Raw genomic sequence first — 27,683 nt, 5'->3', positions numbered from 1 at the left:
GAATTAATACTTAGATGGCTGGATCTACTGACTTGATTAGGTTTCAAGTACACTCTCAACAATCTGTTCATTAACAAATTAGTGAAGGCAAAAAGTGGCTATAAAGATAATTAACTAGCTGCATATTTCTCCCACAACTCACAGAAGATTATTTGATAATTCAGTTTGCGTTTCCGAAGCTATTTTATACTTAATAAACTTTATACTGTAGATCCTGCAGCTAACAAACCATACACAATTTGACTCTATCCAACTTAAAGCATTGTACACCCTAAAGCAGCATAAGGGATATGTAGTCTCTTGATGTTGTTGGACTGCTACTCCCACCAGACCAGATAATGGGAAATGTAGCCTGACAATATTTTATGGATCATATGTTCCCCATTCATCCCTTAAAGCTAGCAAACCAATATTTCAGTTTTTTAAAACAAAAAAGGTGCCTATTTCTAAAGTGCCTTCAAATAATTAATCAGGATTTCCATAGGCAATGAATTCTCAGAAGTGGTTTGTCATTATTATCTCAAAACGAATTATTCCATTGAAATGCTATTAATTTGTTCTGTCCCAAACCCCTTCCCCAACCATCTTTGTTACATGTTTTTTTTAAAAAAGAAAAGGTACTTTATAAATAACAAATAATGTATAAATGCACATTCATATGCAACAGTAAACAAAGAAATTTCAACTTCAACATTGTTGAAGCAATAAGTTATTGCAAGGAACCACATTTGTGGCAACAAAATATGTGTTGGCCAGTGTAACATTGTTTTCTTCATTCCATACAATACCATACTAATTCCAGCCTCCCTCTCTTGCCCTCTCTCTCCCTCTCTCACTTCTTGAAGTAAAACATACCAGGAATAAAAAATACATAAAATCAACTAACCCAAACTTCCTCAGTGGATAGCTATCTCCAAAAGCAGAGAAGAGGGAAGCAGGCAGCAATCCCCCAAAGGGAAAAGAGCATGGAGCAAGTAGGAAAAGGCATACAGGCAGAAACATGCAGGCAGAGGCACTGAGATACAAGGTACAGAGGTTTATCCCTTGAAGCCCTTTACTCTCATGAGAGCACTCACTCTTGTGGTGCTTCTCTGGTGTTCATGCATACGCTCCTTTTACCACAATGGTTCTGGCATTCACACTCCATCTGTCATGAGTGCTCTCTCTGGTGCAAGTATGTGTGCTCTATCTGGTGCAAGCATTTCGTGTGGTGCAGTTCGTAAGTCAAAATGGGGCTTGGATGTCAAAGTGAAACCTAGGCCAAACGACGACTCATAGGTCAAAAAGTACCTATGTTGGGACATTCATAACTCAAGGTTCCACTATACCAATACAACAAAGATGGCAAGCAAAAATACTTGTCATACAACAGAAAAATATGAATTCTCAAAAACAGAATAAATTTTGCAACATAATAAATACATTTTCTTTCCCTTTTCCACTGTGAATAATATTGAATCTTCATTTTCCCAAATTCAAATTATCAAGGATACTATAAAAAATCTTTCAAAGCAAAATGGACCATCCATACCAACCCCTTCCCATGCAGAAATACATCATCAAAGCATTCCTATCAGATAGCCATCTAGCTCTCTTTAAAAATCTCAAAAAGGGCTCCATCACAATATTACAATGTCAAACAACTCAAACTGTCAAAAAGTTCTTCTTAGGCCCCTTCTACACTGCCATACAATCTAGATTATCAAAGTAGATAATTCAGATTATCTGCTTTGAACTGGAGAATATGAGTCTACACTGCCACATAATCCAGTTCAAAAAGATAATTTCCATTTTATATAGCAGTGTAGAAGTAGCCCTAATGTTTAGGTGAAATCTCACATCCAATCGTTTGAATCAATTGATCTGTGTCTTAGTCACTGAAGAAGCAGAGCTCCATCTTCAGTATAACATATTTTCAAATATTGAAACATAGCTATCATGTCACCTCTTAAGACTCCCCTTCACCTTTTGGTTAACACACTAAGACACACATTCCAGTTTGTCAATATCCTTCTTGAACTGTTGTGCCCAGAACTGGACACATTCCAGATGAAGTCTAACTCAAGCCCCTTCTACACAGCTATATAAAATGGCAATAATAATATGGCAATGTGGCCTCAGATTATCCAGTTCAAAGCAGAAAATGTAGATTATCTGACAGTGTAGAAAAGGTCCATGACAGAATAGAGTGTTAATATTGCTTCCCTTGCTGCAGATATTATTGATGTCTTATTGATGGACCCTATACCTCCAACCTCAGAGAATGGTCCCCAAATGCCTACCTACTGTATTTGAAAACTGTCTCCCCCCTCAGAGATATCTCCTATGAGATCCTCATCCAAGACAGATTTCTTTACTCTGTGTTTCTTTTCTTTTCCTCTCACATGTTTTGGCTACAGATCTCAAATGTTCCTGTGTTAGAGGTAGGAATGTATGCTGTTGTATGTTTAACTGACATTCCAGGAGTTATAATGAAAATAACTTTTACCCAACTTTTACTTTTCAAACACTTCTCCCTTAGGGCACTTCCATACAGCACCCCTCCAAAACACCAGACTTTCCCAGCCATTCCGGTGACACAACCACAACCCCCTCCAAAAACAAGACTTTCCCATAAGGGGAAGTCTAGATGCCATGCTGGTGACACAACCACAACCCCCCCCCCCCCAAGACCTTCAAAGAAAAAATAACTTACCCACCCACCATTAAGGAACTCCTGGACTCTTCCTGGCTTGTAGAAATGATGCACCAGGAGGTGGTGGGGGGAGAAGGAAAATCACTCCAGGAGTGCCTTATGTAAGTTATTTCTTCTTTTAAGGACTTTGGGGTTGGGGTTGGGGTGGTTTGGTGCTTCTGAAGCTCAAACAACTGAGAGGGCTGTGTGGATTGAGCCCGGAGAGCACATGATGCAGTCTCTGAAGCCCAATCCATACTGGCCACACACCTGATATTTATTTATTTATTTCCAATATTTCTATCCCACCCTTCTGAACCCTCGAGGGGGGACTCAGGGCAGCTTACAAACCAGCCACAATTCAAAGCCTCAATATACAAATATAAACACAATACAAATATAAACACAAATAGCAGCAGTTTAAAACAGTAAATAAAACATTAAGTTAAAAACATTGTCATCAAAAATATAGACAATTTCAGTCTGGTTCAACATCCAAGGTGCTGTCATGCTTGCTGTCCAAAGGTAAAGTCTGGATGTTACCAAAACTACAGGTCTTACCAGGTATCTAATTAATTTTATTTAATGAATTTAATTGGTTTACCTGCTTTGTCCCAAATTAATTCATTTTTTTCCAGAGGCACTGTTTGGATGCCTCCAGTAAAAGCCCAACAGGCCCCACATTTTTGGGACTGGACCTTACTGTCACCTTATGATAGCCCTACAAAGTTAGTTCCCTCTTTTACAGACAAATGTCTTGAGAGAAGGAAAGTAGGGCCTTGCCTGAGGTCCCTTATACATTACTAGATAATCCATGTCATCGAAGCAGAAAATCCACATTATCTGATTTTAATCCTCCCACCCCCTGTAAAATGGACTATCCTCTCTCTAGCATCTCTTAGTGGCCTCTACCCGGATAATGAACCAGTACCAAATAACCCACTAAAGTAAAGGACCAGGTCATCTAAATAAAAAGTTTATTCTTTTGCACTCACAGGAAACAGACTATTGGTTTATAAAGTATGTAGCAGAAAATCCAAGCCTCCTTTCATGTGTTTTGTTCCCCTTCCAGAAACAAAGACTAGAAAGTGATCCTTTAAATCTAAAGAAGTAGAGCTTCTTACACCATCATGTGTGCCAGGTCTACATATTCCACTTGTAGCAAAAGTAATCTTCTTAGCGAGAGAGAATGCAGAGTTGATAGGGCCGAGGAATATTGCCTACACTACTAAATAAGGGTGTGATATCAATGTCCTTGGGATGAACAAGAGGCTTCAGTTTGTAGTTCTGCAGTATGGTAGTGAAAAACAAGAAAAGCTCCATACGGGCCAGGCCTTCTCCTATGCAGATCCTCTTACCTGCAAGGAAACCCAAAGGAGAAGGTAAAGCTGATTTTTCTTTAGTGGTTAAAGACAAAATAAAGATGATGTCTGGGGATTCAAAGAAAGTGTTTCATCCAAGAACATCTCCTGAGAGTACGGTTGTTTGTATAATATCTTCTGCTTCTGGTAGGCCCCTTCTACATGGACATATAATCCAGATTATCAAAGCAGATAATCCACATTACTTCTTTGAACTGAATTATTTTAGTCTGCACTGCCATATGTAGACTGTTGAAAGCAGATAATCCGGATTTCATATGGCTGTGTAGAAGGGTCCTTAGTTTACAGTGAAATTCAAAGAACTTCACAAGTGCTGAAGTCCTCATTCCCCACACTTAACTGGGAATCCTGCCTTGAGTAATAGTTCTGTATAGGATTTTTGAAACATGACATCATAAACACTGAAACAACATTAGGAAGAATGTGCATTTAAAATAATTTGAAACAATTCTGAAAAATATGTAAATGATATGATACTACTGCATACTGAAAATGAAGGCTCTGACCTCACTTTAATCTAGATCAACTCTGTGTTCTTTGATATTCTAAATGCCATGTTCCACTAGCAGGGCCTCCTCTTCTGGAGTACTCCGATTGTGGAATGTCCTCCCTTTGGGGGCCCAATGGCACTAACATTGACTTTACTTTAATGCCAAGTTTAACAACGGCTCTTCACACAGGGTTTTCAGGCCCTGCTGGGTTTTTAATTTTTGTGCACCATTTTACTGGTTGAATGTTTTAAAATTGATTTACTTTTTCAGTGTTGTTTAACCATCTATACCCTAGCCTGTGATTCTAGATTTTTAGGGTGAGACATAAATATTTTAATAAATCAATATAGAAAAAACTATATATACATGTGTATAAACCAATGTCGTGTATAAGTCAATGGTATGCTTTGGGGCCATAAATAGTGGATTTTGATAAGTCAAAGGACATTTCATGGAGAGGGAAAAGTCCATCATCTAATGCAGTAGGGTTACTGTTTTCCCACGCAATGATTCAAAAAGATTAGAAGCAGTGCTGTGGTGGAGAGAGTAGATGGAGTCAGAGCTTCCTATACTCCTAGGATGAACTAAGCTTTTGCCTTTTGTCCTTCTACTCAGAGAAAAGGTTGGTTCCTTTTTTGTTAAAAGTTGAGGTACAGTGCTTAAATTGACCCTTAGATAAATTGACCCAAGTTTTTAAAAAGCATTTTGGGCTAAAAATTTCTGGAGTATATACAGTATTCAGAATTAGTTCCTGAGTGAACCTGGTGCAACCTTAGGGTCCTTCCAGACAGCTGCTTAATCCATAGTAAGGAAGTGGGATGAAAAATCCCAGCATTTTAAAGAGAGTCCTCACAGGAAGTCATTAGTAACAGGAAATGACCTTAGGGTATCCAGAATTTTGTTTTAATATGGATTAAGGGGAACTGCAAAAGGTACAGAACATTCACCAGAAGTTTTCTTTTACATTTTTTTCTTAATGACTCTCTGAGATGCACTGCACCTCATAAGCATTTTGCCAATGCTTATGAGTGTTAATGCACTGATGCAGATATAACAAAGTGCACACATGCAGATTTCCTATTATCGTCTCACCTCACCCTCACTCCTGATGCATTTATATTTGATCTCTTGAACCCTGTTTCCCTTTGGGATGAATTGCCTGCCATGGTGGTGCCCACTATGTAAATTCAATCTTTGTTTCCTTTCAGAAAACAAATGAATGGTTGGAAAGAGTTCTCATAGGAATTGCTTTCCTCTCGTGCTTCCATTTAGCCACCTATGTCTCCATGGCTCCCTTTGTTTACATTATTCATTAACTGTTTCAAGATTTTAAAATGAGGACAAGAGCTGGAACAGTCTACACCAGCATGCCACAAGGAAGTCTCATTTTTTGGGGAGCTCTGAGATATACAGTGCTCTGTAGCAGTGCATTTTCACCTGATATCTGATTTTATGCAAACCTTTTTATCAAGTGTTTTTCATGAAGATCAAGTGTGCATTTTCAGTCTGTATTTTCTAGCCACACCCCTGTGTAGATAGGGCCTTAGGCTGACACTGCCCTAAATCCCTGGATCTGATTGTATGCTTTGATTATGCTTTGAATTCGATTATATGAGTCTAAACTGCCAGATAATCTGTGATAATTAAGCAGATACTCTGGGATCAGATCCTGGGAAATAGGACAGTGAAGATCCAGCCATGATAATAATAATAATAATAATAATAATAATAATAATAATAATAATAATTTATATTCTGCTCTATCTCCCCAAAGGGACTTGGGCGGGATTCCAAACATAAAAGGCAAACATTCAATGCCCTAATACAACAACAATACATCCATATTAATAAAATTTATACAACCCAACATATAAATACCGATTATAACTTAACAAACTAAAATTAAATAAAAACACAGCATGTTATAACAGACATAAGACAAGTTAGCTATTGAGCTGGTGGGGTGAGCAGGGCATGGATACGGATGGCAGCTATTAATCAGAGGTATAATGGTAGTATTACCAACTACTATTCCTCCTCCTCATAAGCCAGTGAGCAAAGGTATATCTTCAGCTGTTTTTTGAAAGTGAGGAGGGAGGGGGCCATGTTTAACTCCTTAGGAAGGGAGTTCCAGAGGTGGGGGGCAACCACGGAGAAGGCCCTTTCCCTCGTTCCCACCAGTTGTGCTTGGGACAGGGGTGAAACTGATAGGAGGACCTCCTCTGATGACCGCAGTGTTTGAGTTTGTCTGTAGAGGGAAATACGGTTTGTCAAATAGTCTGGACCTAAGCTGTTTAGGGCTTTAAAGGTAAGAAGCAGTACTTTTTATTTATCTCGGAAGCAGACTGGCAGCAGTGGACCTGCTGCAACATGGGAGTGTTCTCTCCCTGAACAGAACTCCAGTTAGTAACCTGGTTGCTAATTTCTAGACCATTTGAAGCTTCCAAACTATCTTCAAAGGCAGCCCCACGTAGAGAGCATTGCAGTAGTCCAAATGGGATGTGACTAAGGTGTGGACTACCATGGACAAGTCAGGCATCTCAAAGTAACGGCAAAGCTGGTGCACAAGTTTTAACTGTGTGAAGGCGCTCCTGGCCACCTCTGACACCTGGAGTTCCAGGGTTAGTGATGAGTCCAGGATCACCACCAGACTGTGGACCTTTGGCTTCAGAGGCAGTGTGACCCCATCCAACACAGGCTGTAATCCCACACCCTGATCTGCCTCATGACTGACCAGGAGTACCTCTGTCTTGTCTGGATTTAGTTTCAGCTTGTTGGCCCTCATCCAGTCCATTACTGATGACAGGCACCAGTTCAGGACCAGAACGACATCCTTGGGATTAGGTGGAAAGGAGTAATAGCGTTGGGTGTTGTCTGCATAAATTTGGCCCCAAACTCCAAAACTCCGGATGATATCTCCCAGCAGTTCCATGTAAATGTTAAATGGCATGGAAGACAGAATTGAACCCTGAGGGACACCATAGGCCACCAGCCAGGGAGTCGAACAGGAGTCCCCCAGCTCCACCATCTGGGTCCGCCCCTCCAGGAAGGACTGGAGCCACTGCAGAGCAGTGCCTCCAAGCCCCATCGCAAAGAGATGGCCCAGAAGGATACCATGCTTAATGCTATCGAAAGCTGCTGAGAGGTCCAGGAGAACCAGCAGGGACACACTTCCCCTGTCTAGCTCTCTGAGACTGCTTCACTTATTCCAGGTTCAAAGCACACTTCACATCATACTGCAAACTATTGAATTTGTTCATAGAAGAATCATAGAACTGTATGTGGCTCTGCAAAGTCTGCACAACAAATACACATTGTGAAAGAAACACATGAACAGTGTACATAATGGTGTGCACACAGAAACACATATGCTCAAAAGGACTTTGATTGCCTTATGTCCAGTGGACCCATATGCCTTTGTGTTGAAAAGAAATGATTGAGAGCCATCATAATTTTTCAATATTCTGTCCAGCTGCTGCAGGAAGGAGCTATTATCTTACTAACACTAGGTAAGGAAATCAATTACTACTGGTTCTTACCAACCGCAATATTCAGTTAGCACATAATTTCCCTTTGAAGGGGAAGTGGAAACAATCAAATGACCAGAGTTATCTAAGAATGGGTTCTCTGGGTTATTGGAAAATGTAGGAGGGTCTATGTTACCTGCTGAAAATGGCAAAAAGAAGTCACTCTTCCTGAAAGTGCCATCTTCATGTAAGAAATGTTGTGGATCAAATTCTTTGGGGTTTGGAAATTCTTTGCTGTCATGCAGCACAGAAGTCAGAATAGGATATATGGTGGTGCCCTGCAGAGAATAAATGATTGGATAAGATCAGGAACAGCCCCGTTTTTACCTATTCCCCGAACACCTCAATTTCCTTCAAAAGATTCAGTATGCTTGTTATTACGCTTGTGCAATCAATGATAAATGTTTCAAAACTCATTACTAAATTAGGGCATGGGAAGGGAATAATTTACAAAATTGGATGGAGTCCATATTATAATTTTTTTGTTACTTTTTTGTTAAGTAATTGTGCTAGTGGGGAAATTTTGGGGGCTCCTTTCATTATTAGAGCTATCGGCATGTAACTTGCTACAGTCATAGAACACATTTACCACTGTTAGCCCACCAAGTTTCAGAATATTTCACTAATCCACGGATTTTGGGGAAAATTCCAAAATGTTTACAAACATGTTTTTAAAAACTACAGGAGCTATTTCCTTGAATTTTCTATATAATGACACAAGATAACAGGATCTACTGATTTTTGGATTTTTTAAAAAAGTTTTGACAATATGTTTGTTTGTTAAAAAGCCACAACAGCTATCGCCTTGACACACAGCACAACATATATGACATACAACACAACATAACCCACAGAAATTGAATTTAGGGATTTCCTCCCAGTCAAGCACAGAATTACTTACTACTATCAGTTTGTCCTCTTTGCAGATTCAGATTCAATAATTCAATAATTCTGGCTGCTGCTACAGTCAGACGTTGGGGATGCAAGCAGATTTCTGGGAAATGTAGTTTTAGGCAGGATCTTTTGAATTATCTCCCACAGGGATTTTTGCCTTCCCAAGCTGCATTTCCCAGAATTCTGTGTTCTCTCAGTCTTTTTCCCAGTTCATCCAGCTCCTTTAAAAAGGAATGGCAGCCTTTTGGCTTCACCTCACTTGCTTGTGCTGAAAATGAAACTGACTTTTGGAGGCTTCTGAGGTTTACAGAATTTAAACAAAGATTCTTAAGGGCCCAAAGTCACTGTTGATCAGTGGAAATGGAATACAAGAAGCCATACAGATTCTGAGGTCAGGCAGGAACCATTTTGTGCTTTGTAAATTTGTTAGATACAAGTGGAAAAACAATCTTTAAGGTCTCATTGTGGGGACAGAGAGGGGAATACTCCCTAGATGTGAATGAAATCCATATGTTCACATACAATCCCCATGCACATGACCAAAGCAGGATTTAATCCACCAGGGGGGAGAAGATACCAGTGGTGTCTGGTCTTCGATGTAATAAAGCTGCTTCAATTGTCAAAATGTAAATAAATTTCCAAGATGCTGAAAGCTTAGTCTTGGCACTTTGAGTAACACCTTAAAAGGTTCAGAGTAAAACCCTAAATCAATTAACTACTCATACACCCTACTTTAGGCAGTTTCTATATCATTCCAGGAACATTCACATTCATAGCAAAGTGTGGATTCAGATGAATGAGAAAGGCAGTTAAACTCTGAACAAATATGGTTGTCTCAGGCTCCTTCTACACTGCGCCTATATACCAAGATCGCATCACAGATTATCTTCTTATCCCAGATTATCTGACAGTGGAGACTCATATAATTCAGTTTCAAGCAGATAATCTGGGATTGTATCTTGGGATATAAGGCAGTGTAGAAGGGGCCTTAATTCTGACAATTCTCCATATACAACAACAACAACAACAACAACAACAACAACAACAACAACATTATTTTTGTACCCTGCCTCCATTTCCCCAAAGGAACTCTGGACAGCTTACATACTGCACAATGTGCCTGGAACAACGCATAAAATAAACACACAATAGAATAAAAGATAAAACCACAAACATATAAAACAATGATTTAAATCCAAAACAGCACCCAATAACCTATGGTGTTTTAAAACATGGCCTACCATAACCAGGAACAGGGGAATGGGATAGTGTAAGCACATGAACTACAGAATGGGATGAAAGCGCAGTGCTCTGTCATTAATTGCGGACCATTGGGGTTAGACATCCTGAAAGGTTTGTCCAAACAACCAAGTCTTCAATTCCTTCCAGAAGGAGGACAGTGTGGGGGCCTGCCTAATCTCCCTGGGGAGGGCATTCCAAAGCAGGGGTCCACCACTGAAAAGGCTATCTCTCATCTCCACCAACCACATTTGTGACGGTGGCAGGACCATGAGAAGGGCCTCCCTGGCTGATCTTATGCTCACACAGGAACAAAACACACGTTTATCTCTTATTGATGCAGAATCAATAAATAATTTCTGAAGAAAAATTACATTTTCTTCACTGTATTTTTGCATTAAAACCTTTAAAATGTCTGTATTTCAACTGAATTTCAAAATTAGTAATGACATATTGTCTCTTTTGGTCACTCTAGGAGTGATGTTTTAGTCTAGGCATGGGCAAACTTCAACCCTCCTGGTGTTTTGGACTTCTACTCCCACAATTCCCAACAGCCGGTAAACTGGCTGGGATTTCTGGGAGTTGAAGTCCAAAGCCCCAGAGGGCCAAGGTTTTTCCATGCCTGGTTTAGCCTACAAATGGAGAACAGGGTGGATAATGTCCCACACTGTCTTTTCAGTTGCCTACTCCTAGTTAGAAAGAATGGGTTAAACCAATTTGCCTGCTTATACATAAGCCCCATCTACACTGCCATATAAAACAGTTTCCAACTCCACAATATGATCAATGTAGACTCATATAATGACTCAGGTTCAGGAAATAGAAGCAGAGAACTGACCTTTGGAATTATGTATTGTCTGAATGGAGTTTCTTTTATCACTGCCCGAGGGACACCCAGGGGAGCCAGAGAGATAAACCTCTGAATTTCATGAATGACTGCCTCTGTGTAAGGCATCTGTCCCCGATCAGCCATGCAAGGCTTCCGTGTTCTGCCAATTACTCGGTCAATCTCTTCATGCACTTTCGCTGTAATAGGAGAAGCGGATTTAACAGCATTGCAGAAAATTTAAACAATAATCTCAAATGGACTTACTATATTTCAGAGCATTAAGTGTTGTTTGTTTTGACCTTGGCTTCCCAATTAGTGTGGTTTATCACCATGAGCAACTTGTTATGTTTCAGGACTATTCATTTGTAAACATGGAGCTATAATATGCAGATAGCAGGTAAAGAAGTTAAATTCATATTAAATGATTTTTTAAAAAAAAAGATGTATTCAATTCACAGTTTCTAACACTATTAGATAAATGTACACATAATGATTCCAGAATTCTGCCCCTTGGTTCCCAAGTTAAGGATCATTGGAGAGAAAAAAAACACTTTCCCTCCATGCTGCTGTTTCACTCTTTCCACCCAATCACCTTTCTGACAAAGCCCCTCTGGCAAAGCTGCTTGTTGTGAGGTTAGAACGAGGCACCCAGCAATCAATGGTGTGTGGAACAACTAATTTACTGTTGTTCACATGACTGGGTGTCTTGTTCTGACCTTAGAACAAGTGACTTTGGATGTGGTGCTCTGCTAGAGAGGTGCCCAGCCCAGAAGGCGGTGCAGAGATAAACGGGGGGGGGGGGGGGGGGCAAGCACAATGCAGGGAAGGGAGAAAAGAAGGAGGTGGCTGACTAGCAGATAAGCAGCTTTTTCTGGAGTAAAGGAGAAGTAGAAGGTATCCCTTCTCTCCCAGGTATCCCGCACCGCACTTATACTATAATCCCATATCCCTCCGACACACCAGCACTTTTAATCCTGTACCTCTACTCTGGCCGGCTCAGTTTTTAATAATGTCTTGTTGTACCGCTTTTGTTATTGTTTTTGCTTAACTGATTTTATTTGCTAGGTACTGTATTGTTGTTGTTGTTGTATTGTGTGGGCCTCGGCCCGTTGTAAGCCGCATCAAATCCCTTGGGAGATGCTAGCGGAGTACAAATAAAGTAATAATAATAATAATAATAATAATAATAATAATAATAATCTCCCTAGCCCCCCCCCCCACCACCACCACTTTTTCCCTTCCCCTTCCTTCTCTATCTTTTCTTTCATTCTATATTCCATCTCCTTGATCACTCTTGATTGTGCATCTAGCTTTTCCCCAGTCACAATTTTCTTCAGTAAATCTAATGGGTGAAGGAGAGACTGCCAATCATGATGGCTGGTGTAGCAGAGTTTATGATTGTTGAGAAAAAAATCTGAGTGCTAATCTGAATTTGGACAGTGGAAATATCAACACAATTTCAATGTTGTGTATTGTGAGTAGATGTGGTGCTGTATACTTTGGGTCCAACTTATCTTTGAAACCACATCTCTGTCTACTAACTGGTGCAGGCTCTGAGATTGACAGAGGAGGCCCTCCTCTCAGTCCCACCACCATCTCAAGCGCAGTTGGTAGAGATGAGAAGGGCCTTCTCTTTGGTGCCCCCCCGGCTCTTTAATACCCTCCCAAAAGAGATTAGATTAACCCCCACCCTTCAATTCTTCTCTTCTGACCTGAAAACATGGATATTCAGACAGGCCTTTGACTTTGAATGGGCCCATATGAAGCTGACACTTGGCACCTCAAACTCAAACAAAGTGATCCATGCAAATCACCTAAAACACTTAACCAGTTAGAATAAAACTTCATTATTTTGCCTTTCCTAACATTTATTTATCTCACATTTACTCAATAAGTAAAGCAACATTTTTATATACAAACTCATAACATAGCACAGTCTGATGCCCCTTTTCCAGGCTTGCTTGTGCAAGTTAAATTAGGAGTGTCTTTGACTGAGTGAAAGAGAAATGTAATAAGATTTTGCACAAGAACCAGACTTCCATATGTATAGACAAATGAGAATAGCAAAGCAAAATAAGTGTGGCTACTTCTTCTGGTAGGATTTTTAGGATCTTGAATAATTTTAACAAGTCAAAATTTCAATGTAATTTTTTGACAATGTCATCTACATAGTAAAGCATATTCAAACCAATCAATAATCTAAAATATATGGTACAAAACCCTCAGAGAATAAAACAAGCTTCTCAATTACTCCAGATAGCTTATGAACATTTTCTTTGAAGACTTGCTCCTGACCAAGAATGGGGGATCTTTTCTTTTTTAAAAAAATATAGCTCCCCAATTTATATTCTTGAATAAGATTTATGAGGAACTATTGCAACTATTTTTCAGTGAAATGGAAAACTGCTAATAGTATTTTACCTTCTACTTTTGGGTATTTCAGGAGAATCATGAGTCCATATCTCAGGGTGCTACTGGTGGTTTCTGTTCCTGCCAGAAACAAGTCTATAGTGGAGATGATCAAATTGTCAATGCTGAACTCCGATGCACCATTTTGTTTTTCCTATAGAAATAGAATAATGTTTCTCAACAATCAGGAAATCTAGTTGGAAAGAGTAAAACACTAGCAAGAATTCTGCAGTTTTCTGTGTATTTAGATGCTTCGTATATGCCTTCAGATTGCCTATCATCTTATGGTGACCTTATGAATTCTATAGGGTTTTTAAGACAAGGGATACTCAGAGGTGGTTTGCCAATTTCCAGGTGAGAAAGATGCAGAAATATTTACTTATTCGGCAGAAGCAAGATAACTGTGGAAATTATGACATATTACTTGCATCCAATCCAAGGCAACATTTGCAAAGACAAAATGATAGAAAGAAATAGGATACCAAGGAATGTTTTATCTTTGACAAATTTCAAGAACAATCTCTTTTTTTGTGGGAGTGATCAAGGATGCTTTAATGTATGTCTTACCTGTTCCATTTTAATAAGGAAACAGTCAATAAAATCTCGAGGAGCAGTGGGGTCCAGAGTAGCCTTGTGCCACTTAACCTCTTCTAAAATAAACTCTCTTGTTGCTAAGTTGTTTGCTACAAATCTTTGATGCGGTCCTGGGATAGAATTCATGAAAGAGGGGAATATATTGTAGAGCTAAAAGGAATGACAAGAAACAGAGATTAATCTTTTTATACACACATATAGATGAACTGAGCTTCTGTAACAAGGTAATTAGCAACTGAATTTATATTCCAAAAGTGATTGGAAATACATAAATAATTTCTTTCAAAGGAAGAAATAAATCCAAACAATTGTAAAGTAAAGATGGCCAATCATAGATTTGAACTTCGTTGTCCCAGAGTCCTTGTCTAATGCTCAAACCACTATACCTTGTTGCCTCCACTAAAGCAAGCCACAGTAGAAATGTCCTATTTCATTGAAGTTTTACTCTTATATAGTCAGACTTGACGCGGCTTTCCTGAAAAATGCACCCATGGATTGTCTCCCTCCTTCAAATGCTGGACCTGTATGTATGTGTCAAAACTCTATTGCAGTCCTTTTGTTCTTGCCAGATATCTTCGTACTACTTGCTTTCAGACCTCATGCCTCCAAAAATGTATTTAAAAATGCATTCTGACCCCTCAAATACAAGAGAAGAGGAATAGCTCAATAGCAGAAGTCATTATTTCCATACAGAATGTTGTGCTCATGGCTAATGATCTCCAAGAAAACTAAGAAAGACCCAATCCACTGCCACTTAATATAGACCTTATAAATGGGTCAATTGTCCGAACTGCAACTTCCAAAATCCTCAAGAAATGTATTTTGAGTGTAATACAATAGTAAGCAAATAGTCTTCGGGCACACATGTTGAAAGTAAAACATGCTGTCTAAAAGGGAAAGTAGGCCATAATTCTGTTTGTGCAATACAATGTAATAACAATATTGATATAGATGGTGGTAGAATTAGGCCTACAAAATTAAATAGTATAATGAAATTGGTCATTTGAGAAATACTGCCCGGATCTGGAAGATTATGCCTGCTTTCTCACCCCTGCTATTGTGAGTTTGATGTAACATGCCAACAGTATACTGATTCAGGTGTTTTCTGGATGCAAGCAACCCTGTTAGCACAAAGGAATGGGATATGAAATATAGCCTGCATGCTGGTCATGCCTGGTAACAGACAAAATCACTGCTCTCCAAGGATTCACTTTGCATACAGTATGTATGCTGTATAGCAGGAAACCTGAAGTAAATATTTGGTGATATGGAAAAGGATATGTGGCCAGGGAAAGGTACCTACCTGTCCCCAAGGAGAGCTCAAGATAGAGACATTGTCATTCATGAAGCGCAGCATGGTTAGAAACTTCTTGTTGCTGTATTCATATCGGGTCCCAAAGACAATGGCACAGATGACATTAGATAAAGCACAGCTGAGCAGGAAGGTTGGGTCAAAGGGCTTTCCTGAAAGTGAAAAAGAATCTGGTCCCATCAATCAAATTAAGAACTTAGACAGAAATACTGAGTTTAAAATTGCTGACTGCTAACCTTGGCCAGGCAAGAAACTATGTTTCCCACTAACATTTTACATTTTTTGTAATATCTGTGTTTTTTGATGGAGATGCAATCTTTTCCATGTAATATGTCATAAATTATCATGTGTCATATTTGTTCTTCTTTTATAAGTCTTGAGTAGTAAGGAAGAGCCTTCTTGTAGTTTCTAGGCATATGCAATCCTTAAAAAAATGGTTCAAAAGTACTTTAAAAACTGTAGGGCTCAGGTGCTTTGTTTCTAAAGTATACTTAGTGAAAATTTCATTACTCTAATGAGACTAATGAAATTTCGTAACTATTTTGTTTCAATAATTACACATGCACATTAATTAAATAATTGTTATCATTGGGGAAACTTCAGGAGCTCCTTTATCCCTCATTTTAAAGCCATTGAAGTTAAACTTGTTACAATGGTAGAACACATTTATCATGCTTTGCCCATCAAGTTTCATAGCCTTTCACTTATGCACAGTTTTTTGGCCAAGTTTTTATAAACAAGATTTGTTTTTTTTTAAAAGTACAAGAGGTAGCTCCTTGAATTTTCTATCCAATGACACAAGATAACAGGGGATCACTCCCCCAAAACTTTCAGAAATATTCATATATCTACTGATTTTAGGGATTTTTTTAAAACTTTTGATAAAAACTGACTGATTACAGAGGCACAAATCTCTTTTCTCTCCTGATTGGTGCTTTCTCATTCTGATGCATCCTGGGAAATGTAGTTTAGAGTAGAGCCTTTTGAATTCATTGGCATAGGGCTCCTCCCCTACCCAAACTACATTTCCCAAGTTTTGTGCTGTTCCCAAAATTCCATGTTCCCTGTGTTCATGCTTAGAAGAAGCCATTCACATGGAGAAGCCATAAATTTACAAAGAGAGGAATGGCAAAGCTTTCTTGCCTTGGGAGCTTTTCAAGCTTTACAAAATAGTAATGAAAACGTATGGGGGTCAGTTTTGATTCTGAAGTTTTTTTGTGTGTGTGTAATGAATCCCTTACCTTAGCTGGCTGGCTGAAGCCTAAGGGAGTGGGCCTGGTGAAGCTACGGCATGCATTTTAGAACAGGGAGCCATTTTAGTTAGGTTTTCCTTGAGGGGGCATGTTCAAGTCTCAGAGAGAAAATCAGAGGCTAGGATTGGCTAGAAAGATGGGGGCAGAGCCTAAGTGGTTTAGAGGGGGAAAGTGTCCTTTTAAAACAGAGACTTGAAGTCCCAGTAAGTCAGTTCATGAGTTGGAGTTATTAGAGAGCAGTTGGAGAGTTGGTGTTAGGGAGAGTGAGTTTGGGTTTAGAGAAGAAGATTGGGTTAGTCTTTTTTGAGGTATTCAGAGTAGCTATTAGTAGGTAGCTAGAATACAGTTGTGAAGCAGGGCCCAGTTAGGGGACTGTTCAATTCCTAGGGAAATCTAGTTCAGGGTATTTTTGGCTAGATTCCTAAGGGGCAGTTTTGGAAGTTACTTTCAGAGATTAATTTCCTGAAGTAATTTTCTGTGGTGGAACTTTGACCTGTAACCCAGAAGAGTTTAAGATTTTACTGTAACACAACTACAAGCTTTTATTGCCAGTATTTTCTGAAACCATTAAGCTTTTGTACCTGAATTACTTCAAGCTTGTTCAATAAACATTCTTGTTCTTTTATTAACTTATACCAGCCTCAGTGTGTGTACCATTGTGGTCAAAGTATTTCTAAAGTCAGTTTCACAGCAGCCACTAAGTAACTATAGTGACACAGTGTGTGTTACAGAACAAACTCACAATATTACCTCAGCCTAATTAATACTGAAATGGCAGTGGAATTCATTTGAAGAGGCATTTTAAGTCTCTCAGTTCTAAGGTTTCCCAGTTCCTACCTTTTAAAATGCTCAGTGTCTCTCCCCTTCTCTGCCCTAATCTCCCCTGATATTGGTATAATCAGTGGGATATATTTCAACAATTAAAATACAGAGAAATTTAAATATAAAGCTGTTTCAATAACCATACTCCCTCTTCCTTTTGACGGCTCCATATAGTTAGTGAACACACACGTTCATATTTTTAGGAGGTGCCTGTGCGTTATAGTGGGCCATGCAAATGCTTCGGAATAGTTTCAGACTTACAAAACTTCCAATGTGCTTACAATTTCCAATTCATCTGATTTATTTGCACACCTCTAGTAATTGCATTTGGATTGTGTGATTGATTGAGGCTGGATCTACAATCCCATATAATGCAGTTCAAACTGTAAACTGTAGACCCAGGGCCCTTCCAAACAGCCATATAACTCAGAATATCGAGGCAGAAAATCCCACAATATCTGATTTGAACTGGGTTATCTGAATCCACACTGCCACATAACCCAGTTCAAAGCAGAACATATGGGATTTTATTCAGTTGTTTGAAAGAGGTCTCACATAACACAGTTTGAACCTCATTGAGTGGCATTATACGGGCCTACACTAATCATACAAAACAGTTCCAAACTACTTTATATAACAGTGTAAATCCAGCCTAAGCCATATAACAGACCCTTCAAAAGCAACCACTTCAATCTGGGAAACCAGCTTGAAATCATCTGGATAAGAATCAAGGGAACTGGGACTCAAAAAGATGTCGTTGTAGGCGTCTACTACAGACCCCCAAGCCAGGAGGAAGAACTTGATGAAGTCTTCTGCCAACAGTTGACCAAACGGGCACAGAGAAGAGATGTAGTAGTCATGGGCGATTTCAACTATCCCGATATTTGCTGGAAAACAAACTCGGCCAAGAGTACAAGGTCCAACAAATTCCTTGCTTGCCTTGCAGACAATTTCATGGTCCAGAAGGTAGAAGAGGCAACAAGGGGATTGGCTACTCTTGATCTCATCCTAACAAATGCAGAGGACCTGATCGATGCGGTCAAAGTAGTAGGATCCTTAGGGGCAAGTGACCATGTGCTCCTGCAATTTGAGGTACAAAGGAAGGCCGAGACTAAGACCCGTACCTCGCGAAGGCTGATCTGGCCGGGGTGGTCCATGCCTAGTCACCTCTAGACTGGACTACTGCAATGCGCTCTACGTAGGGCTGCCCTTAAAAACGGCTCGGAAATTTCAACTGGTCCAATGGGCAGCAGCCAGGATGCTAACGGGGGCCCCCTACAGAGAGAGGTCAACCCCCCTGTTTAGGGAGCTCCACTGGCTGCCATTTATCTTCCGAGCCCAATTTAAGGTGCAGGTGCTTACCTACAAAGCCCTGAACGGTTTGGGAAAATCCTACCTACGAGACCGCATCACAGTCTACGAACCCACACGCTCGCTCCGGTCATCAGGAGAGGCCCTGCTCGTGATCCCACCCGCCTCACAGGCGCGTTTGGTGGGGATGCGGGACAGGGCCTTCTCTGTGTTGGCCCCCCGCCTCTGGAATGCCCTCCCGAAAGATCTCAGACAGGCCCCCACCCTGGCGGTCTTTAGAAAAAACCTGAAAACCTGGCTATTCCAACATGCCTTCTCAGATTAGGAATCCCCACTACCAAAGCCCAGAAGCACTTTAGTAGAGCCAAGATCACTCTCAACGCACACCGCACTTATATCTTAATCTTATATCCCTCCGACACTTTTTTCAGCACTTTTAACCCTGTACCCCACCCCAGCCGGCTCAGTTTTTTAAATAACGTCCTGTTGTATTGTTATTGCCTTTGTTTTCTGCTTTAATTGTTTTATTTTGCTATGTATTGTATTGTTGTATTGTGTTGTGCTGGGCTTCAGCCTGTTGTAAGCCGCATCGAATCCCTTGGGAGATGCTAGCGGGGTACAAATAAAGTTTAATAATAATAATAATAATAATAATAAGTCAAACCCGCATTTTGGACTTTAGGAGAGCTGATTTCCAAAAAATGAAGGAAACGCTGAGCAGCACTCCGTGGACACAGATACTAAAAGACAAGGGAGTTACGGATGGATGGGAATTTCTCAAGAGTGAAATACTCAAGGCGCAATTGCAAACCGTGCCAACAAAGAGAAAAAATAGGACAAGTGCAAAGAAGCCAGAATGGATGTCCAAGGAACTTCTAACTGTGCTAAGACACAAAAGAGACATGCACAAGAAGTGGAAAAAGGGAGAAATCACCAAAGAAGAATTCAAACAAATAGCCAACACCTGTAGGGAAAAGGTCCGCAAGGCTAAAGCAAAAAATGAGCTCAGACTTGCCAGGGACATTAAAAACAATAAAAAGGGCTTCTATTCTTATGTCAGTAGAAAAAGGAAAAACAAGGAGGCGATAGGGCCTCTTTGAGGAGAAGATGGGGCAATGCTGACAGGGGAAAGGGGAAAAGGCAGAACTACTTAATGCCTTCTTTGCCTCGGTCTTCTCACAAAAAGAGAGTCTTCAACCTCAGCAAGATGGAGTGGATGAGGGATTGGAGGACATCCAACCCCAAATTGGGAAAGAAGTTGTCTAGGAATACCTGGCCACTCTTAATGAGTTCAAGTCCCCAGGGCCAGATCAACTACATCCCAGAGTATTGAAGGAACTAGCAGAAGTCATTTCGGAACCATTGGCAACCATCTTTGAGAGTTCTTGGAGAACGGGAGAAGTTCCAGCAGATTGGAGGAGGGCCAATGTGGTCCCAATCTTCAAGAAGGGAAAAAAGGATGACCCAAACAACTACCGTCCAGTCAGCCTCACATCAATACCGGGCAAGATTCTGGAAAAGATTGTTAAGGAAGCAGTCTGCAAACACTTAGAAACAAATGCAATCATCGCTAATAGTCAACATTTATCAAAAATAAGTCATGCCAGACTAATCTGATCTCTTTCTTCGATAGAGCTACAAGCTGGATAGATGCGGGGAATGCCGTGGATGTAGCGTACCTGGATTTCAGTAAGGTCTTCGACAAGGTCCCCCACGACCTTCTGGCAAGGAAACTAGTCCAATGTGGGCTAGGCAAAACTACGGTGAGGTGGATCTGTAATTGGTTAAGTGGACGAACACAGAGAGTGCTCACTAATGCTTCCTCTTCATCTTGGAAACAAGTGACGAGCGGAGTGCCATAGGGTTCCGTCCTGGGCCCGGGCCTGTTAAACATCTTTATTAATGACTTAGATGAAGGGTTAGAAGGCAGGATCATCAAGTTTGCAGACGACACCAAATTGGGAGGGATAGCCAGGAGCAGGATTCAAAATGATCTTGACAGATTAGAGAGATGGGCCAAAACTAACAAAATGAAGTTCAACAGTGACAAATGCAAGATACTCCACTTTGGCAGAAAAAATGAAATGCAAAGATACAGAATGGGGGACGCCTGGCTCGAGAGCAGTACGTGTGAAAAAGATCTTGGAGTCCTCGTGGACAACAAGTTAAACATGAGCCAACAATGTGATGTGGCGGCAAAAAAAGCCAATGGGATTTTGGCCTGCATCAATAGGAGCATAGTGTCTAGATCTAAGGAAGTAATGCTACCCCTCTATTCTGCTTTGGTTAGACCACATCTGGAATATTGTGTCCAATTCTGGGCACCACAATTCAAGAGAGATATTGACAAGCTGGAATGTGTCCAGAGGAGGGCGACTAAAATGATCAAGGGTCTGGAGAACAAGCCCTATGAGGAGCGGCTTAAGGAGCTGGGCATGTTTAGCCTGAAGAAGAGAAGGCTGAGAGGAGATATGATAGCCATGTATAAATATGTGAGAGGAAGCCACAGGGAGGAGGGAGGAAGCTTGTTTTCTGCTTCCTTGGAGACTAGGACGCGGAACAATGGCTTCAAACTACAAGAGAGGAGATTCCATCTGAACATTAGGAAGAACTTCCTGACTGTGAGAGCCGTTCAGCAGTGGAACTCTCTGCCCCGGAATGTGGTGGAGGCTCCTTCTTTGGAAGCTTTTAAGCAGAGGCTGGATGGCCATTTGTCAGGGGTGATTTGAATGCAATATTCCTGCTTCTTGGCAGGGGGTTGGACTGGATGGCCCATGAGGTCTCTTCCAACTCTTTGATTCTATGATTCACATTCGAGAAATGAATTAGGTGGGTGTCAGAAATGACAACAATTATTTTTATTCAGAATTCACTTTTAACTGGGCAGCTTTCAATTACATACATGTAGGAAACCTGCACATTGGATGTTCTCTGGACAGGTTTGCAGCTTAGGAGTCCCCCTGGATTCATCACTGAGCCTGGAACTACAGGTTTTGGTGGAAGCCAAGGGAGCTTTCACACAATTAAAACATGTGCGCCAGTTACGCCCACACCTTGTGAAATAAGACTTGGCCATGATAGTCCACGCTCTGGTTACATCCTGAATAGACTACTGCAACGTGCTCTACATTGGGTTGCCTTTGAAGACTGTTCAGATGCTCCAGTTGTTCCAATAAGTGGCAGACAGACTGCTCACTGGAGTATGGAACAGGGAGCACACAACGCCCTTGTTATGCCAGCTCCACTGGCTGCCAGTCTGCTACAGAGCACAATTCAAAGTGCTGGCTTTAGTCTATAAAGCCCTAAACGGTTCTGGCCCAGCTTACCTGTCTTAGTATCTCCCCCTATGAAACATCTTGGAGATTAAGATCCAAGCAGGGGAGGCTCTGCTCTTGGTGCCACCACCTTCACAGGTGCAAGTGGGGGAAACAAGAGACAGGGCCTTCTCAGTGGTGGCCTCTCGGCTATGGAACTCATTCCCCAGTGACATTAGATCAGTGCCTTCATTCCTGGCCTTCAGAAAAAAGTAAAAACTTGGCTATGAATCCAAGCCTTTGGGCAATAAGTAATACAAGGAATGATCGGGGATTGTGAGCAATTGATATTTGACATTTGGAACAGCCTTGGACCATGATTTCTGAATTATATGATTTTAACGTTTATATTAATATGGTTTTAACTCCATGTTTTAATTATCTAAATGTTGTTATGTTTTATGATCTAATTGGTAATTATGTTATTGTTGCTTTATTTTAGGTTGCCTCTTGTTTATGCTTGACTAAAGTTCAACAAAATAAAAAATCCCAGGTGAAAAAAGGGGTGTTCTTTTTCCTTGCTAAACGTCTGTGTGGGCAGACCAACCTTTTTTGCTTTGAAATTCTTCAAGAAGACACCAGGCTTCTTCACTAATCCGCTCCTCAATGCTTTTTTTCCCCATCCCAAAGTTGCGTAAGGTGGTGAGGGCAAAACGTCGGAGTTGTTTCCATCTCTCCCCATTGCTGAATATTATTCCTGGAAAGTGAATATTTGTGTCAATGAAGAGGGAAGTGATATGGAGGGTGGAGATGAAGGATACTCCTGACTCCAAAAAGAACCAACAGTTTGAAGACACTGCCACACATTTTGATACATTAAACTAGTGGAATTGCTCTGACATATACAGAAACAGCAGGAGGAAAAACTTCAGATCTCACTGACGTGGGTTTTCCATCAGTAAACAAGACATTACATTCTTAAAATGCTTTCCCACCACACAATTACAATACAATGAAACCACTTTAAATGCCATGGTTGCAACCCTATAAAATCCTAAGTTTTCTAGTTTGGTATATCGCTAGACCTCTCTTAGGAGAGAATTCAAAAACTCCTTCCCTAAACTGCAAATCCTAGAATTCCATAGGATGTTGCCCTGGCAATTACAGTGTAATCATGCTGTAATTGCTATAATAAAAGTGTGAATGGGACCTTAGTTAATGAATGATACTGCGATGTGAAAATTACCTTGATTAATGAATGAAAGAAAATATCTCACTTACATGTTGATGCATAGCAGAGAAGAGCATCCATCAATAAAGAGGTAAACAAGAAGCAATGTATGCTTTGTGTTTGTTTGTTTGGGTATTTTCATATTAATATTTTCTGTAAAATATCGAGAAAGCCCCACTTTATCGGAAAATGGTAGATTAAAGAATATTTGCTTGTTTCAAAAGTATCCAGAGACAAGAGGGCTTTTTTCTGGATAGGAAGGAGATATTGGGGATAAACAATCCTGCTATAAATTTCTTAAGGTGGTATGTTACTTTTCTTGTATATAAGCATTAAAATGTCCCCTTAAACAATATTTGGCTATATTCATTTTTTAAAATTATCTTCTTTACTAGTAGAGAAGCATCAGTTTATACTCCCCATTCCCACCTGCAATATCGCATAAAATACCTAGCCCTTTGTTGACGTTGTCAAATATTGGCAGGCTTCCTCTTGCTGCAAAGTCATCTCCACGATCAATCAGTGCTTCTTTTATTACATCATAACCAGTCAACACCACAATACGTTCTGTTCCAAAATACACTGTGAGCACGGGGCCATATTTCTCACTGAGCTGTGGGAAAGATTAAAAAGAGGAGACATAGCTTCATATAATCATAAAGTTGGAAGAGGCCGCATGCACCATCTAGTCCAATAGGAGCCCCTTGTGGCTCAATTGGTTAAGCCCCTGTGCTGGCAGGACTGCTGACTGACAGGTCAACAGTTTAAATCTGGGGAGAATAGGTTGAGTTTCCTCTGTCCGCTCCAGCTCCCCATGTGGGGACAAGTGAGAAGCCTCCCACAAGGATGGTAAAACATCAAACATCCGGGCGTTCCCTGGGCAATGTCCTTGCAGACAAACAATTCTCTCACACCAGAAGCAACTTGCAGTTTCTCAAGTCGCTTCGGACATGAAAAAAATTCTATTCCAATCTCCTGCCATGCTGGAAAAACACAATCAAAGCAACCTATACAGAGGGCCAACCAGCCTCTGTTTAAAAGCTTCTAGGAAGGAGCTTCCACTACACTCTGAGGCAGAGAGTTCCACTGCTGAACAGATCTTACAGTCAGGAAGTTCTTCCTGATGTTAAACTGGAATCTCCTTTCTTGTAATGTTAACTTATTGCTTCAGAACCTAGTCTCGAGGGCAGCAGAAAACAAGCTTGCACCCTCCTCCTTATGACATCCTGTCACATATATATACATGGCTATCATGTCTCCTCTCAACCTTCTCTTCTGCAAGTTAAAAAATACCCAGCTCTTTAAGACACTCCTCATAAGGCATGATCTCCAGACCTTTGATCGTTTAGTTGCCCTCCTCTGGACACATTCCAGCTTGTCAATATCTCTTTTGAATTGCGGTGCCCAGAATTGGACACAATATTCCAGATGTGGTCTAACCAAAGCAGAATAGAGGGGTAGCATTACTTCCTTAGATCTAGACACTATGCTCCTATTGATGCAGGCCAAAATCCCATTGGCTTTTTTTTTTTTTAGCTACAGCATTACATCACCATCACTGTCGGCTCATATTCAACTTTTTGTCCACAAAGACTCCAATATATATATATATATATATATATATATATATATATATATATAGCTGTCGAGTCAGCCATTCTTTTGCTTAATAGACATGAAGTTGAGAATTTTCACTGAAAATTGCCTAAAGAACAGTGTTCCATGAACGCTCTTCCACTGTATTCTGCAGAGCTTTGAACTGAAATATTTATTATATTACATCATAAACACTGGCATAATTTTGTTCTAAAAGTAAAACAACAGAACTGTACTCTTCTGGAAAGAGATACTCCCACATGCCATTACACACATTGTCATACACACTTAGAATGGACATATAAAGTTTGAGGCTACATTTAATGAACTTAATTCTATATTGCATAACGTTTGAAGGAAAAGAAAATATTTTTGAACATGTACATCATGCCTTTACCTGTAGACATCCAATTTACAGCACTTTTTATGCCATTAATGTACTAATATAACTGCAAACTGTTCATTCCTTCTACAACCTATGCATCCTGTTCTGTATAAAAGAGATTTCTCATGTTTCAAATTTAGCCTTGCCAACAATTCCTTAGTCCAAAATTTCTTCTGATATCAATGTAGCCATTAACAACAGCTGATATTTCTAAGATTTTGGATCTAAGTCTTGCCTGATAAGCAGGTTTTATTTGTCTGGTTGCTGCTGCTTGAATGAAGAGATTACCACATTCTGGATCATGGAAGCCTCTTATTAGATGAGAATGGTAATCCTGAAGACCTCCAGAAATTTGCAACTGCCCATAGATCTAGTCACTACAGCCAATTGGGAGAAACTTGAGGGATTCTAATCCCAGAACCTTCAATTCCCAACCTCTACTAATCAAAAGGTGCATGTGTGTGTGTGTGTGGGGAGGTGTAAACTAGGTAACACCCATGGTCATGTTGTGAATATCTAATAAAGATGGTACTTCTTCTTCCACTTACCTCATGCAAAGTAAGATCCAAGTGATTTGTCTTCAGTTGCAGAGCATTTCCTATGATGGGTAGAGGGGTTGGGCCAGGTGGTAGTTTCCCATTCCCTACAAGGCTTCTTTTCCATGTAAAGAAAACAAGGCAAATGATGCAAACTCCAAGAAAAATGGTAAGTGATTCTAGAGGCTCCATAGGCATAGATCACAGTGAGGGCAACCACTCTGGTGTCCAATCCAGTACATTTCATTTGTGCTTATGTATCCAATCATTATATAAAGTGCTAACCAGATCATTATATAAAGTATAGTGCCAGAGCCAGGGCTGTGATTCACCAGTGATCATTTTACATTTCTCTGTATACCTAAGATTAGGTCTTTCAGTTTGTTTGGTTCCACCCAGGAATGAACCTGTCTGAACTTCACTCTGTGTTCCATTTATTGACTGATTTCTAAAGCAACTATAATGATACCCTTTTATGCAACCTTGGTGTACACAAGATGGTTGGTTCTGGTAAAATCACCTTGATGTGGCAAGATGCCTAGAAGTATTGCCCAATAACTCAGGTTTTGATATGAACTTTCAAACTTTTTCTTGGGCTGCATTCCAACATGAACTTTCAAAGTAACTGGAGATTTAGGAGCAGATATCACTCATCCATGTGATCTTGAGTCCCGTGCAACAGCAATTTTCTAGTGGCACCTTAAAAATGAATCCATTTAATTATGGCATAAGCATTTGTGAACAACAGTTCGCTTTGCCACATGAGTTATTATATCATTTAGAGATTATTATAAAGGTGCTTTGATTTGGGGGATTAGTATTTTATGAGTTATGGGGAATATACTGTTCAATTCCAATAACACTCACCCAGAAACACATGTATGATAATTTAAGGTAAGGTATCTAAATGAGCTGTAGTCTGTGAATGTTTATGCTATGAAAAAATTTAATAATTGAAGTACCACAAACTTCTTTGTGATTTTTGGTGCAGTTGACTGACCTAACTACTCCCTTGAAATCTCATATGTGTGTTTTCTTGGGCTGCACTCCAACATCTCCTCACCTTAGTGTAAATATCTACATGGAGAGATGTGTTGTGGCTCTGTGCTACATACTAAAATGGAAACACATAGGTCAACTCTTCAGCTGTGTGCAGAATACACCCATTGAGGTTTTGCAAATAATTCACCACACTTGCATAGAATGACTCACAAATGTTTATGTCACAAATGGAAGGCCAGCCTTGGAATCTGGGTTTTAAAGTTCACAGATGGTATTTTGGTATCACAGGCCTATGTCACTAGCAGCATGCGCAGAAGACATCAGCAGCGCTGCCATTCTCAAAATTCCCCTCCAAAGTCCCCAGTTTTTTTTTGGGTCACATCAGATTGTGTGATAGGGGTTAATTTTCTCTGTTTTTATGAGGTCAACTCTGGAAAGAGAAAAGGCTGCATGCAAATCTCTATTCACACCAAGAACCCTCCAGCTGGCAGTACAGCTTGAGGCACTTTGTAAAGAATAATTAAACTAAGTGCTGATATTTGCAAGTGCATTTACTTTCTAACCAGGAAAATATGTTTTGCCTATGTGTATGCCTGAATAGCAAGCTGTGAGCAATTGTGGTTGCTAGTTAAACCATACTGATTCATGGCATCACCAGTTTTTGCCCCTATAATTTTACTGAAAGCTGTTCCTAGATCTCAGGGGTGACCCAGGATATATTTACATTGTAGAATTAATTTGGTTTGATACCATTTTAACTGTCATGACTTGGTGTTATATAATTGTCATTTTACAAGATCTTTAGCTTTCTCTGCCGAAGAGTGTGATGCCCAACCAGACTACAAATCCAAGGACTCCATAGCATTGAGCTATGGCAGTTGAAGTGGTGCCAAACTGAATTAATTCTGCAGTGTAGATACACACTTGGAAATCTTAGGCCCA

At 40.2% G+C, this 27,683-nt stretch overlaps 1 protein-coding gene across 1 annotated transcript; it reads right to left on the bottom strand.

Annotated features, from left to right (window-relative positions):
• Window positions 1–3,166: 3,166 nt before the first annotated feature.
• Window positions 3,167–26,204, bottom strand: LOC132768594 (cytochrome P450 2C19-like). Its single transcript, XM_060764648.2, has 9 exons — window positions 25,752–26,204; window positions 23,673–23,835; window positions 22,599–22,748; window positions 15,343–15,503; window positions 14,013–14,189; window positions 13,458–13,599; window positions 11,046–11,233; window positions 8,211–8,352; window positions 3,167–4,032 (listed from the first exon to the last, which is right to left on the bottom strand). The coding sequence occupies exons 1-9, from the start codon at window positions 25,935–25,937 to the stop codon at window positions 3,851–3,853; spliced, it is 1,491 nt and encodes a 496-aa protein (XP_060620631.2). The 5' UTR covers window positions 25,938–26,204; the 3' UTR covers window positions 3,167–3,850.
• Between the last annotated feature and the right edge of the window lie 1,479 nt (window positions 26,205–27,683).

The sequence above is a fragment of the Anolis sagrei genome, chromosome 1 (assembly GCF_037176765.1).
Source record: "Anolis sagrei isolate rAnoSag1 chromosome 1, rAnoSag1.mat, whole genome shotgun sequence".
Taxonomy (NCBI): Eukaryota; Metazoa; Chordata; class Lepidosauria; order Squamata; family Dactyloidae; genus Anolis; species Anolis sagrei.
Note: the sequence above shows the minus strand (reverse complement) of the source record. Positions and strands in the feature narration are given on the sequence as shown.

Bases quoted from the DNA above. Each gene is read 5' to 3' on its own strand.
- LOC132768594 (XM_060764648.2), bottom strand. From the start codon at position 25,937: ATGCCTATGGAGCCTCTAGAATCACTTACCATTTTTCTTGGAGTTTGC. The intron at 23,836-25,751 runs GTAAGTGGAAGA...TCTTTCCCACAG, and splicing joins TGGATCTTACTTTGCATGAG to CTCAGTGAGAAATATGGCCC. The intron at 22,749-23,672 runs GTATTTTATGCG...TTCACTTTCCAG, and splicing joins CAACGTCAACAAAGGGCTAG to GAATAATATTCAGCAATGGG.